Source organism: Tenrec ecaudatus, chromosome 16 (assembly GCF_050624435.1).
Source record: "Tenrec ecaudatus isolate mTenEca1 chromosome 16, mTenEca1.hap1, whole genome shotgun sequence".
Classification (NCBI taxonomy): Eukaryota; Metazoa; Chordata; class Mammalia; order Afrosoricida; family Tenrecidae; genus Tenrec; species Tenrec ecaudatus.
In genome coordinates, this window is record NC_134545.1 from 89,813,772 (window position 1) to 89,826,682 (window position 12,911).

Genomic DNA, 12,911 nt, shown 5'->3' on the forward strand with positions numbered 1-12,911 from the left:
TATGATGGGCCTTGGGGGTAGGGGGTCACTCTCAGGTCAGAAGAGCAATGACATTTCCAATCAATAACTCAGAGAAGTAGTTGTTATTCAGATTCTGGGGAGATTATCTTTGATAGGATATGATAAGATACAATTGTAAGATAAGACGATCATGGTTGCAATCGATTAGGAGACTTTAAGGCAGAATACATAGATCATGGGTGCAGCTCCCGCAGAGAATGCCAAGAGGAAAAACGATTCCTAATTGTCCATTTATTATCGAAGTGACACAACAAGGGGACAGCCCTCGATTGCATGGGATTGGAGGCTCAAAGCCAGGAAGGGTGGTCCACAAATGATAGTCACAAACACATGTTGTGTGTTGATGGAGAGACTGATACTTTCTGCTTTGTACCACGAGCTGGGGCCCATCGGATTTCTTTGTTTCTTCCTTGCTGCAGGTAACCAGCGGTGGAAGAGCCAGCTACTACGTGTCTTACCGAAGAGAGGCCTTTACTCAGATAAAGCTCCCTAAGTATTCTCTGCCCAAGGTACCGCACCAAGTGCCGCTCCTGGTTCTATCAGACATGGTCAGGGTCTGGGAGGCCCCTCAGTGGGCTGCGGGGAGGTTTGACCCCTGTCAGGGTCTACTTGACCCCTGTCAGGGTCTACTTGACCCCTGTCAGGGTCAACTGTGGCCGTTCAACCTAACTTACCACTGGGAGTTTGGCTCTGCTGATGCCACTGATCAGGCCTCCTTTTCCCCACTCAGCAGGGACCCAGGCAAGAGCTTGGCTTACCCGGGGGGGGCGGGGGGGCCTCCAACCCCTTCTGCCACCTCAGGTGATATCCCAGGGGGGTTATGAAAAGAGAAATTGCTTTGGCAAGGGCCTTCCCACCCTACAGAGCCAAGCTTGCTGCGGTTCAGGTGGGAGCACAGCCACCCTGGGTGGGTGGGTGTGGGCGTGCCCAGGTGAGTCTGATGGTTTTCTTGCTTCTCACTACATCCTGTGACTTAATATAAGTGAACTGCCTCTGCCTTTGTGAGAATCCCTCACCCGCCCCCGTGACACCCACACAGCGGTAAGGGTAATCTCAAAGAAGATAACGTACTGTCAAGTTCATATGACAGCATGGCATTTCAATTCTCCTGGAAAATCAGGACGCTTGCGGGCCCCCAGTTCCTGTGGACATTGACTTCTCTGTGAAGGTGGATCTGTGAACCTTCAAGTAAACATCAACAGATTCTAAACTCAAGGCAAAAGGGGGAATTTCTACTTGGTGTAGGATGAACAATGGGCAAATCCTAATCATCCTCTTGCTAAAGGGCCACACTCCCGCTTAGTAACGTGGCCCTCTTACCATATTGGCCCAGGGGAATTGTTTCAGGGACCTCCCACGCCATTCTCTCTAGTGTAGGTTTGGCTTCGTCTCGGTGTCCACATTTAGTGTATTTGGAACCTTCTCAAGAAAGCAAACAATGCACTCCTTTGGCACTGTGGCCGCAGGTGGGGACAGATGGGCCCCAGGATCGATCCTCATCCCAGGGTTCCATTCATGGTTAGCAACGCTTTGACAATTTATTGTGCTCTTGTTCCACCCTTGCAGCCCCCTTTATAGAACTTCCTCAGAGGAGCTTCTCATTACTACAGCAGCTGCTGGGGAAAGAGCTGGAGGGGTATTGATCCCCTTTATTAGCTGGTGTTGATCCAGATTGCCAAAGCCCACAAGAGGCGGTGGGCGAAGAGAAGGTGGGGAGTGAGCAGTGGCAGGGGGAGGGGAGGTGGATAGCAGTTCTTTCTATTGCTCAAAAATGGAAATTTTAAGTCAGTTGTGGCCGCTCCTTGCTGTGCTGTGGCTGCTGTTAGGCATCTTGCTCCACAACGAAAACCCCGGAAAGCTCCCTTATCACTAATGTCCTCCTACCTCTGCTCCCAGGCTCTCTGTCTAGGACGTACTCCCCTGCGACACTCCCTGGCTGTGGAGTATCACAGAGAATCGAAACAAGTACCATTAGTGACGAGGGGCCTTCCCAGGAGCAGCCACCTGGTACTGAGCCATCCTTAACCATCTGGGGGGCAGCTGGTACTCACAGTCCGAAAGGCCTGGAACAAACACACACACACACACACACACACACACACACACACACACACAGATGGTGTCAGCTCTGGTGAAACGGCAGCTTAGTTTATGAGCAGAGAGCCAGGGTTTCCATGGTTATGAGTTGGGCCGTGGCCTGCATGGTCTGCAGTTCAAAACCGCCAGCCGCTCCATAGAACAAAGTCTGGGTTTTCTATTCAGTTCCAGTCATGGGAACCCACAGCGGAGGGGAGGGGATTTAGCTGCGAGTCAGCATGGACTGGATGGCAGTAAATCTAAAGCTAACCTCTCCATGAGCGGAGATCTTTTCACCTGTGAAATGTGGCAAAATCCTGAGCGTTCAGTGACTGGCTGGCTGTGAATCGATACAAAGTGCTGTCCAAACCTGAAGACCAACTCTGGTCGGGGGGAAGTAATATGGAAACAGCCTCAGGGTGGAATCTCATCCCAGCCTGACCTGGGATGAAATATTGCCTAAGAATCTGGTTTTACAGCTCTGAATCTGGTATGCCTCTCGGATACCAGCCTTTTCCTTAACCTGCTATTCTAATCGTCACTTTACAAGTATTTTGTTTTGTTTCCACATAGGATTCAGCTTGATAGGGATGAGAGTGAACGTTATCCGTGCCCTAAGCACATTGTGTTTCTAACCTCAAGGTTAGAGGTTCAAATGCACCAGCCATTCCGAGGGAGAAGGATGAGGCTGTCTGCTCCTGCACAGACCGACAGTCTCCGAAACTCTTAAGATGCAGTTTGACTCAATCCTACATGGTTGTTATGAGTCAAAATCAGCTTGATGGCGGTAGATTTGGTTTGGGGGTAATCCTGGAAAACAGGGAGGGTTAACAAAGTTCCCAACCATTGTGCACCCCAGGAAACCATGTGCTGCATAGAACCAGCCCACCCCACGGGACTGGTGGTGACCTCCTCGCTATGACAACATCAGGCTTGGACTGTCCCAATTGCAGGCTAAACTGTCCCCATGGTTTAATCTAGAAAGAATGACATCATCTTAACTGGACCAAACTTAATTAGGTTTTGCTCCTCTTAAATGCCTGAATTTTGGCTTGCTCTTGAGCTTAAAATTAAGCAAACATTGAAATTCAGAACACCCCCCACTTAGAAGTCCCTTCTGGTGGTTGGATCCCCGCAGGATTGACATTTCCCATTATATTGCTTGGTCAACCATTATTGTTCACCCTACTCTCTCCCACAATAGTTTCTAAACTTTAGCCTTGCTTTCCATTCTCCCTAAGGAGCAACGGAAGTCCTTTCTGTCTCCCCTCTGGTGCCCTTTCAGATCTTGTAACTACAGTGCTGCCCTACTGAAAGAACTTCTCTTTCCCGAAGTGGAAGGGACCTGGTGGCACTGTGGGTTAGGCTGTGGGCTGCTAACAGCAAGGTGGGAGGTTCAGAGAGAAAGATGCTCTGTGAGAGGAAAATGAAGCTGGCAGCTCTCATAAACACCCTGCATAGCATCACTGAGAATCAATAGACCCAATGCCAATGGCTTTGGTTTTTTATTTGTTGTTGTTGTTGTTTTTTATCTAAATCTGGATTGGTTTCTATTTGAACAGTGGGCAATGGCTGGTCTCCTTCTAGACACAAAGGAGCCTGGTGGCATAGTGGGTTCACCTTGGTCTGTTAAGTACAAGGTCAGCTGTTTGAAACCACTAACCGCTCCGAGGAGAGAAGATGACACTTTTTGCTTCTGTAAAAATGTCCGACCTCAGATCCTCTTCCCTAGATGGTCACTGTGAGTCAGAATCAACCGGATGACATTGCATGAGATTTCACACACTGATAAAGAAAAAAGGGGACTCTATCTTAGAAAACCATTATATTGATGACTGGCATATTAACTCCTCTCTTAGTTTGTGTATTTCCCCCAATACCCAATACTGATTTATCCTGCCCTGCTATGGAATGGACACCGATTTTAAACTGTAATCTTTAAATTCTAAACTCTCCTCTCATTTCCGACTAGCTTGTTAACCCACTACTAGTTCCATTCATCCTACCACCTCCACCTTTCCTTTCCTCCGCTAAATCCCTTCTAGCCGTTCTCACCAGTGACCACCCACCTGCCACATCCACCAGGCTCATCCACAGCATAATGTTTTCACTTCTCTGGGGAATTTGGTGCTTTGAGGGAATGAGAGAACAAAATCTATATTAAAACAATTTTTAAGTGAAACAAACAAAAATGTTCATACTTTATATGCTTCTCTTCCTTTGGTGAATGATTTCTCAGTCCTCTTTTGCATTCTTGTTGGTTCCTGCGTGCCTCCCATCTTTGCCTCATATTGGTGGCTCCTCTCTCTACAGTCACAGTTTCTATCTCTCCACTGAAGTCTAAACCACAAGGATCCTAGTGGAGCTGTAGGTTAGACATTGGGATGGTGACCACAAGGTTGGCAGTTCAAACCACCCCCCAGCCACTCTGTGGGAGAAATATAAGGCTGTCTGCTCCCGTCAACATGTACCATCTCATAAACCTTAAGGAAGAGTTCTCCTCTAATCTCTAGGGTCGCTATGAGTTGGAATCAACTGTGCCGAAATGGCTCTCTGAAGTGTATTCCCTGAACATTTCCATCTCACCCGTCTAGACCTGAGCTTACACCCTGTTGGCTTGCTTATTCCATTTACTTTTTGAGTAAACTTTTGCGGGATGCCTACCATGTACTAGGTATTTTGCAAGGTGGGGAAGAAACAGACATACATTTGCTCACTGGGAGCCCATGGTCGAGCGAGCGAGACAAATGTCCAGCATATTACACAGTGCTTATGTCATTCAGATTATAATGATCTAGAGAAAAATAGGAGGCGTCTTAGAGTCAGAGGTCTAGGTTACGCTGTAGCTATATCCTTTCCCTTTGTCCCCTTCCCCCATCATCTCTTCTCCCATTTCTGCCTTGCCATCATTCCGCTGAACCCCCCTTATTCATTGTCAACCATGACCTCCTCCACATTCTGCCTCTTTACTACCTCATCACTTGTTCTTTGTGCCTTGTTCCTTGATTCTGACCCTCCCGCATAGTTCCCTGGAGCTTTTCAGTTACCTTCAGTACCCCTAGCATTGCCCCACTGAAAGCCTACTCTGACTCTGCTTCCGCTGTGAATAAGATCACACTGTGAGCCCGAGTCTCTCCAACCAAAGCCCTACATTGTCCAGCTTTCCTCCAGCTTGAAACCTTAGCCAACTTGGTACCCTGAGTAAACTTCGATGTGCAAACAGAACCCTTCATGATATGACCTCTCTAGACCCTCATCTCCCACCGAGGGAAACTGCTTTTCATGACACCTGATTCCATTGGTTTCCTTGGAGGCCCCACTCCTTCTCTCGCACATGCACGGTCGCACTCTTATCACCACCATCAGTGCCTCCACTGTAGTCCTTAGTCACGCCCACCCGTGTATGTGCCATTGCCCCCATCGGGAGAACATTTTTTCTGGAGGGTTTTATGTTCTATGTCCCTATGGTAAATGCTTAATCATGAATCGTATGTTGTTTATAATGAATGCAATTACATTAAACAAACAAACCACGGAGTAGATACTGACTCACAGAGACTTTTTCTGGGACAAGAGTAGAACCGGCTCAGTGCGTTTCCAAGACTGTGCCTGCGTATGGGAGTAGAAAGCCCCATCGTTCTCCCATCGAGCGCCTGGTGGTTTTGAACTGCAGCCCCTTTGGATCACAGCTGAGCACGTAACCACTGCGCCCCCCGGGCTCCAAAGTTACACTAGGCTTTGATGATAGGAAAAAGCTTCCATAACAACAAACGAGTCGCCCCTTGGTTCATCCAGAGTCGAAGGTTTTGGTTTCTAAAACAGCTGCTATTTACTAAAATAATTGGTTTCAGTCAGCATAAACCAAACTTAAAAGCCAACCCCACTGTCAAGGAGTCCATTCTGACTCATCACAAAACTCCCTGTTGCCCAGTTGGTTTGCACTTAGAATGACCCTAGAGGATGGAATAGAATTGCCCCCATGGGTTTCCCAGGTGGAATAGCTTTCTTGGAAGGACAGCGGGCAGATTTGAACTGCTGACATTCTGGTTAACAGCCCTGTGCAAAACCCACTATGTCACCAGTGACCCAGATCAACCTAGAAAATAGAGTAGAGCTATCCTACAGTTTGCTTTCTTCAGGAAGGCAACTCTCTCCCTGGAACTGGTGGTGGGTTCAAACTGCTGGCATTTGTTGTGTGCCAGTAGGATGCTTTTAGTCAGCAGAGAGAAATTGTGACTTCTAATTATTTCTCCTTCACAAAAGTAAATGAAGTTTTATTTGTGACATGCCATGAACTGCCAGGAGAACAAACACATCGATCTTGGGACAAGTGTAGCCAGAATTGTCCTTAGATGCAAAGGTGGTGAGACTGTCAGGAGAGACCGGTACTTGGCAAAGTAGAGGGTCCGAGAGAAAGAGCAGTACCTCAACGAGATGGTGGGCATGGTGGCAGCAACGATGGGCTCACGCATAACAGCGATGGTGTGGATGACACAGGACGGGACAGTGTTTACTTCTGTTGTGCATCGGTAGCCACGGGTTGGAACCAACTCAATGGCCCCGACATCTATGGAATGCTTTTCAAATTCTGATTTAGTAGTCTCAATCGGAACTTACGCTTATTGTATCAAGGAGCTTCAGAGAGCTCCTGGGAATGGGATTGAATGATAATAAAATCTGTCCGTGAACCTTTTGAGGTACGTTGGTTCTTTCCCCTCCTTCAGTTTCTCCCTTTATCACCAATGGATTTCTCCAGCACTGTTTTCAAGACAAGTAACAAACACCCAATAAGAAGGTGACACAACAAGATGTCAGAAGTGAGTCTAATGATTATTCAAATCTCAATTGTGAATTAACGGTGCTATTCTTTGTTCCTGAAACTTAATTTCCTGATTATGATTGGTTGATCTTCATTCAATGATAAGACCAATTTTGAAAGACATCTAAAATTTCAGAGTTTTATTTTTGTTTCATTTTTAAAGGATTCCCCAAACTTTGCACATTAGAGTCACCTGGTGGATTTGTTCACCTGGTGGAAGCGAGAGCAGTGAGTCTGAAGAGCAAGCAGTGGTGCCCACTCTTCTGCAGGAATTGAGATTCCCAGGTTACTCTGATGGACACCGAAGTTGTACCTTCACTGATGAATCTCTTGACTCAAATTATCTCAGGTTTAAATTTTAGTAATGTCATTTATTATTAGTCATGTGACTTTTGATGAATTAAGACTTTCTCAGCTAGATATCCCAGCACCATAGATACTAAAGAGAAGTCTCGACTCTTTAAGTCTGGCATCTCTATTCACTAGGTCAGGGAGCCTCAGAACAACCCAAACCTCATAATATACACATAACAAGCCTCTCCTCCTGACGACATACCAGTGTTTTAAGTTAGTGTTTTCCCCCTACTTCTTGTGCATTAGTTTTGTCTCAAATAACTTAGCTCATTCATTTTTATGACTAAAACATCTGGGAAAAGCCAGACGTTTCTATTGAATTTTTAACAGGTTAACTGAATTTAATCTGTATTTCCTGCAGCTGCTATGTCCCCTCCTACTGAGTTTTTTGGGAATTCATTCCATGCCAGCTCACATGGTTTTTAAGAGTATGTCTTATTTTCATTTTCAAGCATCTCAGCAGGATCCCTTAGTTCTACAAGGTAGGTAAACACAAATGAGCAAGCAAGGTCTTCAGCAAGGTGATCTGGAGAGCTCAAGGCTTTAGGCTGAGACTTAGCAGAATCACCACTGGAAAGACCTACAACTTTTCCCGACTCCCAGTTGTTCAAATCAAATGAACTTCCAATCCAAGTGCCACGGAATCCATTCCAACCACATGTGTGTTACAGTACAACTTTGTGGCACTGTAGAATCTTCAATGGCTAATTTATTGGAAAGTAATTGCCAAATGTCCCTCCTCAGACTCCTTCAGGTGGATCAAACCTGCATAGGTTCGGTAGCTGAACACATTAACCAGTCATATTGCTCGGGGACTCCTTATAGACGCTGCCTCTTTGTACTTGCTGAAACCATTTCTAGGAGAAGAACAAAGGTTGTTAGAGACAAGAATCTTCCTGATCGTTTGCCCACTGTCAGTTCTTTTGGTTTTTGCCCTTTCCCTTGTTACCAGTGCTTTCCACACTCGTGTCAGGTGTTCTCCTTTTCGCTTGGGACTCTGTTACTTTGGGGCATATGCACCTGTCTAGTTATGCACTCTTCAACTGCTCCCACCTTGTCACAAATGTTCATCCATGCCAAAATGGCATGTGGATGCCATAAGTTCCCTAAGCGAGTTTGAAAACTTTGTAGTAATATCTGCACACGGTGTAGCAGCAGGTGAAAACTGGCTTCTGTAAATGATTTTGAATTGTGGACGGCGGTGTTTGGTTTTAGGAATGATTCAGTCCAGGATTACAAACACAAGTGACTCCAGGTGCCAGGGCATTAGTGTTAGTGCGTCCGTGCCAGGACTGAGAACATAGGGATACGTGGAGCTGAGGTGCCAGACACGGTTGGCTCCAGCGAAAAGACTGCAGCTTCAGGTGCTGAATTCAGGCTGGAGTTAGAATTTCATAGGTTTTTACTGTTGGTATTGGGGTCCATCGAGTCAATTCTGACACACAGTGACCTTATGTGCAGCAGAACGAAGCACTGCCTGGTCCTGCTCCATCCTCACAATCAATCCCATGCTTGGGCCCATTGTGGTAGCCTTGCTGTCAGTCCATCTCACGGAGGAACTTCCTCTCTTTCACTGCCCCTTTGCTCTGCCTAACATGATGTCTTCCATCAAGGACGTGCCTCTCCGGACAACATGTCTAACGTAGGCAAGACGGAATCTTGCCATCCTTGCCTCCAAGGAGCACTCTAACTGTACTTTGTTGTTGTTGTTGTTTGGCACTTGTTTTCTCTCTCTCTCTCTTTAAAATCATTTTATTGGGGGCTCCTACAAATCTTGTTACAATCCGTCCATCAATTGTAGTTGACGTAGCAGTATGGATATTCCACCATTCTTTTCTAGACATTTACTTTCCATTGAGCCCTTGGGATCCGCTCCTCTTTTTTCCCCTGCCTCTCCCGTGCCCCCAACCTTCATGGCCCCTTGATAGATTGTAGATTGTTAATTATTTTCAAATCTCACACCAAGCACTGTCTCCCTTCCCCTCTGGTATCCTCAAGACCGGGCAACAGGCATCGGAAGATTCACAATTGTGGAGTGTGGTGTTTGATTTTAGGAATTGTTCAGTCCAGGGTTACAAACACAAGTGAGGCCAGGTGCCAGGGAGTTAGCGTTAGTGTGAGGTGCCAGGGCTGAGAACATAGGGACATGTGCAGCTGAGGTGCCAGGCACGATTGGCTCCAGCGAAAAGACTGCAGATTCAGGAGCTGAATCACAACAGTTAACAAACAAACAACAATGCATTGATGAGAATGGAAGGGGGTTTGAACGGAGACCCAAAGCCCATCTACAGACAATGGAACATCCTCCCCCACAGAGGGGTCGCAGGGAGGGGGATGAGTCAATCAGGGATCCCATGAGGCCTCCTCACTTCTTGCTATTGTGACCCCAGTGCGGCTTTACAATCTAGACTAGAAGGGAACATGTACCTAAGTACAGGCAAGAGATAAAACTCACAATGCATGGAACCCAGGAACAGGAATGGGAATAGAGATACCAAAAGGGGGTGGGGGGAACTGATCACAATGAATGGTCCATAACCACACACCCCCATCCAGGGGGAAGAACAACAGAGACTGTACTTCTTCCAAGACAGATTTGTTCGTCCCTTCAGCTGTCCATGATATGCTCAATGCTCTTCTCTAGCACCACAATTCAAATGCAGTCTCCTTATTCAGTCCCCAGCTATCACGTGCATATGAGCCCATTGGAAACACAATGGCTTGGCCCACCCTGTCCTATGGTGGCTTATGTGTTGCTGTGATGCTGGAAGCGGTCACTGGTCTTACAAATGCCAGCAGAGACAACCAAGAAGGACTTAGCTCCCCACTGCGGAAGAAGGAGCCACCAAGAACCTTATTCATGTGTTGTTGATATATCCGGATAATTAAAAGTTCAGCCATTATTGCAGTCAGAGTTTTAAAATCTGACCTCACTAATTAACTTGAGGCAAGCTGCTACTCCAATAAAATGGTAAGAATCCTACTGCCTCCCTCTTAAGATTATTTCGATTTTTAATTGCTATAGCACACATTTAGTGCCTCTTCATAGTTCCTAAAAGTGAGCTGCATTTAGTACTAGCCCAATCTTTTCCGTTTTCAGGGTAGAAAAATTGAAGCTCAAGGAGACTTAACTTATTGAAATCATGCAGCGGACTTCTAACAGGGACAATTTTATGACTCTAAACACTAAATTCCAGATTGCTTATCATGTTCACTACAGCACTAATTTTCAACTAGAACTTTATTTTATCTGCAGTAGATTGTCACTCACTTCTTCCTCCTAAGACCTCAGACAACAGTCCTGTAAAATGCCAGCACTGAAAGCAGATTTGAGTGACACTGCTCTGGGGACAGCAGGGTTTGGAGAATCAAACTCTTAGAGACCTGCCTCTATAACACCCCTCCGGCAATCCTCACAACTGGGAGTTTGAAAACTATCACATTTCCAAAGTTGAAAACATGAATCAAAATCTAGAGGAGCAATAAGCCTTGTCTTTTTTTTTTTTTTTTTTGCATTTGTGAGTTTCCTATCCTAAGGCTATATGTCTCTGTTAACACTAACACTAGCTTTCAGATATTATAATAAAAAATGAAAGTGAACGAATCCCTTGAAGCCTCGGGAAATGATGCCCACCTGTCACTTAGCAAGGAACAAAAATCATGATGCTCAATTTACAGCCTTGGTCCAGCACTGAATTGTCCAGCATTCAGTTTTTTCCCTCAGTCATTTCATAAGTCATGGTAATTTCCCGGGGCTCCAGTAGGCAGGAGCATGCACAGATCTGCTTTTCCACAGGCCTTCTGTCTTCTCGCAGGACATGCACATCATCAGCACCGATGAGAACCAAGTATTCGCCGCGGTCCAAGAGTGGAACCAGAACGACACCTACAACCTGTACATCTCGGACACACGTGGGGTCTACTTCACCCTGGCCATGGAGAACATTAAGAGCAGCCGCGGCCTAATGGGAAATATCATTATTGAATTGTATGAGGTATGTCGCCAAGATTGACCCTCCTCGGACCCGCCTCTCCTCCTCACGAATGTCAGTGGTATAAAAGCAAAGATTGACGTCAGCAAGTCCTGGCTTCAGATCTCAGCAACACCCGTTGAACAAGTGTGTGACTGTGGGCCAGCAACTTTACGTTTCTGTGCCTTAATGTCTACCTGGGAGGTGGGGAATACAAATGTTTATATACCGAGGTTATTGGGAGAACGAGAGATGATGCACGTGAAGTATCTAGTGTGGTGATTGCCTCCCACAACCTTCAACACAGGGTATCCAAAATCAAATCTGCATTCCTATGTATATGAGTGTGGTCACATATGGAGAATGAAGCGTGGGCTTGGTGATCTTTTAAGTACTTTGAGCTGTTCTAGGAGTCTTCTCCTTCTCCCGGCCAACAGTTTCCACAAGTACAATTCAGTGACATCGGCTACGTTCTCTACGTGCTATTATCTGTTGCTATCCTTTTCCAAATTATTCCAACACTGTTGACGTAAACCCAATGCCTTATAGACAAACATTTGTTGCTACCTCTCTCCCTCCTGTCCCTGGTAACCACTAATTATCCTTGGTTTCTATATATTTGCCTATTTCATCTAAGTGAGATCATGCCCATGTGTCCTTGGATATTCAGCAGAATGTATTCTAGGCACGCCATGTTTGAGGGTACACAAGGACTTCTCTTTTTAACAGAGTAATAGTCCACTGCATGCGTAAGCCATTCCCTTATTGATGGGAGTTTCCATTGTTTCCACCTTTTAGCTATCTTCAGAAGTGCTACAATAAATATTGGAGCTGGAGGTTTACAATCCTAGATGTTCCAGTGACCCTAAATGATAATGGGTGACATTTGGCGGTCTTGGTCACAATGAAGGGTCTTCACTGATCACCTAGGAGAGATGTGAGGACAGAAAAGACACTGTGTGATCCAACATTCACTGGGATTCGGTGCACAAGCCCACAGGGGATGGGCTGGCTGTGGTCACCTCGGGAAGAACAGTGTGTCACTTTGGAGTAGTTGCTTCTGATGGCCCCTGGCAGCTGTTCACTTCTTGGCAGTTTTCCTTTCAAGAAGTGGGAGTGGCATGCAGAACCAAGGGGTCATCCATGAGTTTTTGCTTCACACTGGCTTCACCTGTGAGCAGGGTTTTTCAGAGTCCCAGCATCCCTACCTTAGCATCTAAGTAGTTTGTTCAATTACAGGGAGTAAAGGAAACATTTAAGGTTGATGCTTGTGTTAGTCTGGGTAAACTAGGGAAACAAATCCACAGAAACTCATATGTGTAAGAGAGAGTTTTATATCAAGGGTAAGTGTACATTAAGAAAGCATCCCAACCCAGTGCTGCTCAAGCCCATAGATCCAATATTAGGCCATTTGTCCAACATCAATCTAAAAAGTCCTCCTCAATCTCACAAAAGACATGCATTGATGCCAACTGCAGGAGACATGTTGAATCAGTGAGCATTTATGCTTCTCAGCACTGGCAGGGGTCTCCACCCGGCTGCTTCAGCACTCAAGGTTGCATCGGGGTAGGTCCATGTGGCTTCTCCCCAGGAATGTCTCGCAGGAAGTGAGCCTTGCCAGCTGAAGCAGGGAACTGGCCAAGGCAGCTGCACCTTGGTCTGACCATCAG

General features: G+C 46.1%; 1 protein-coding gene across 1 annotated transcript in view; it reads left to right on the forward strand.

The window, feature by feature from the left end:
* The window catches only part of SORCS3 (sortilin related VPS10 domain containing receptor 3), a 682,071-nt gene that overhangs the window by 553,735 nt on the left and 115,425 nt on the right, over positions 1 to 12,911 (forward strand). Inside the window, exons 8-9 of the mRNA XM_075534344.1 lie at positions 441 to 530; positions 11,086 to 11,265. Coding sequence (XP_075390459.1) covers positions 441 to 530; positions 11,086 to 11,265 — 270 coding nt within the window. The remainder of the gene's footprint in view (positions 1 to 440; positions 531 to 11,085; positions 11,266 to 12,911) is intronic.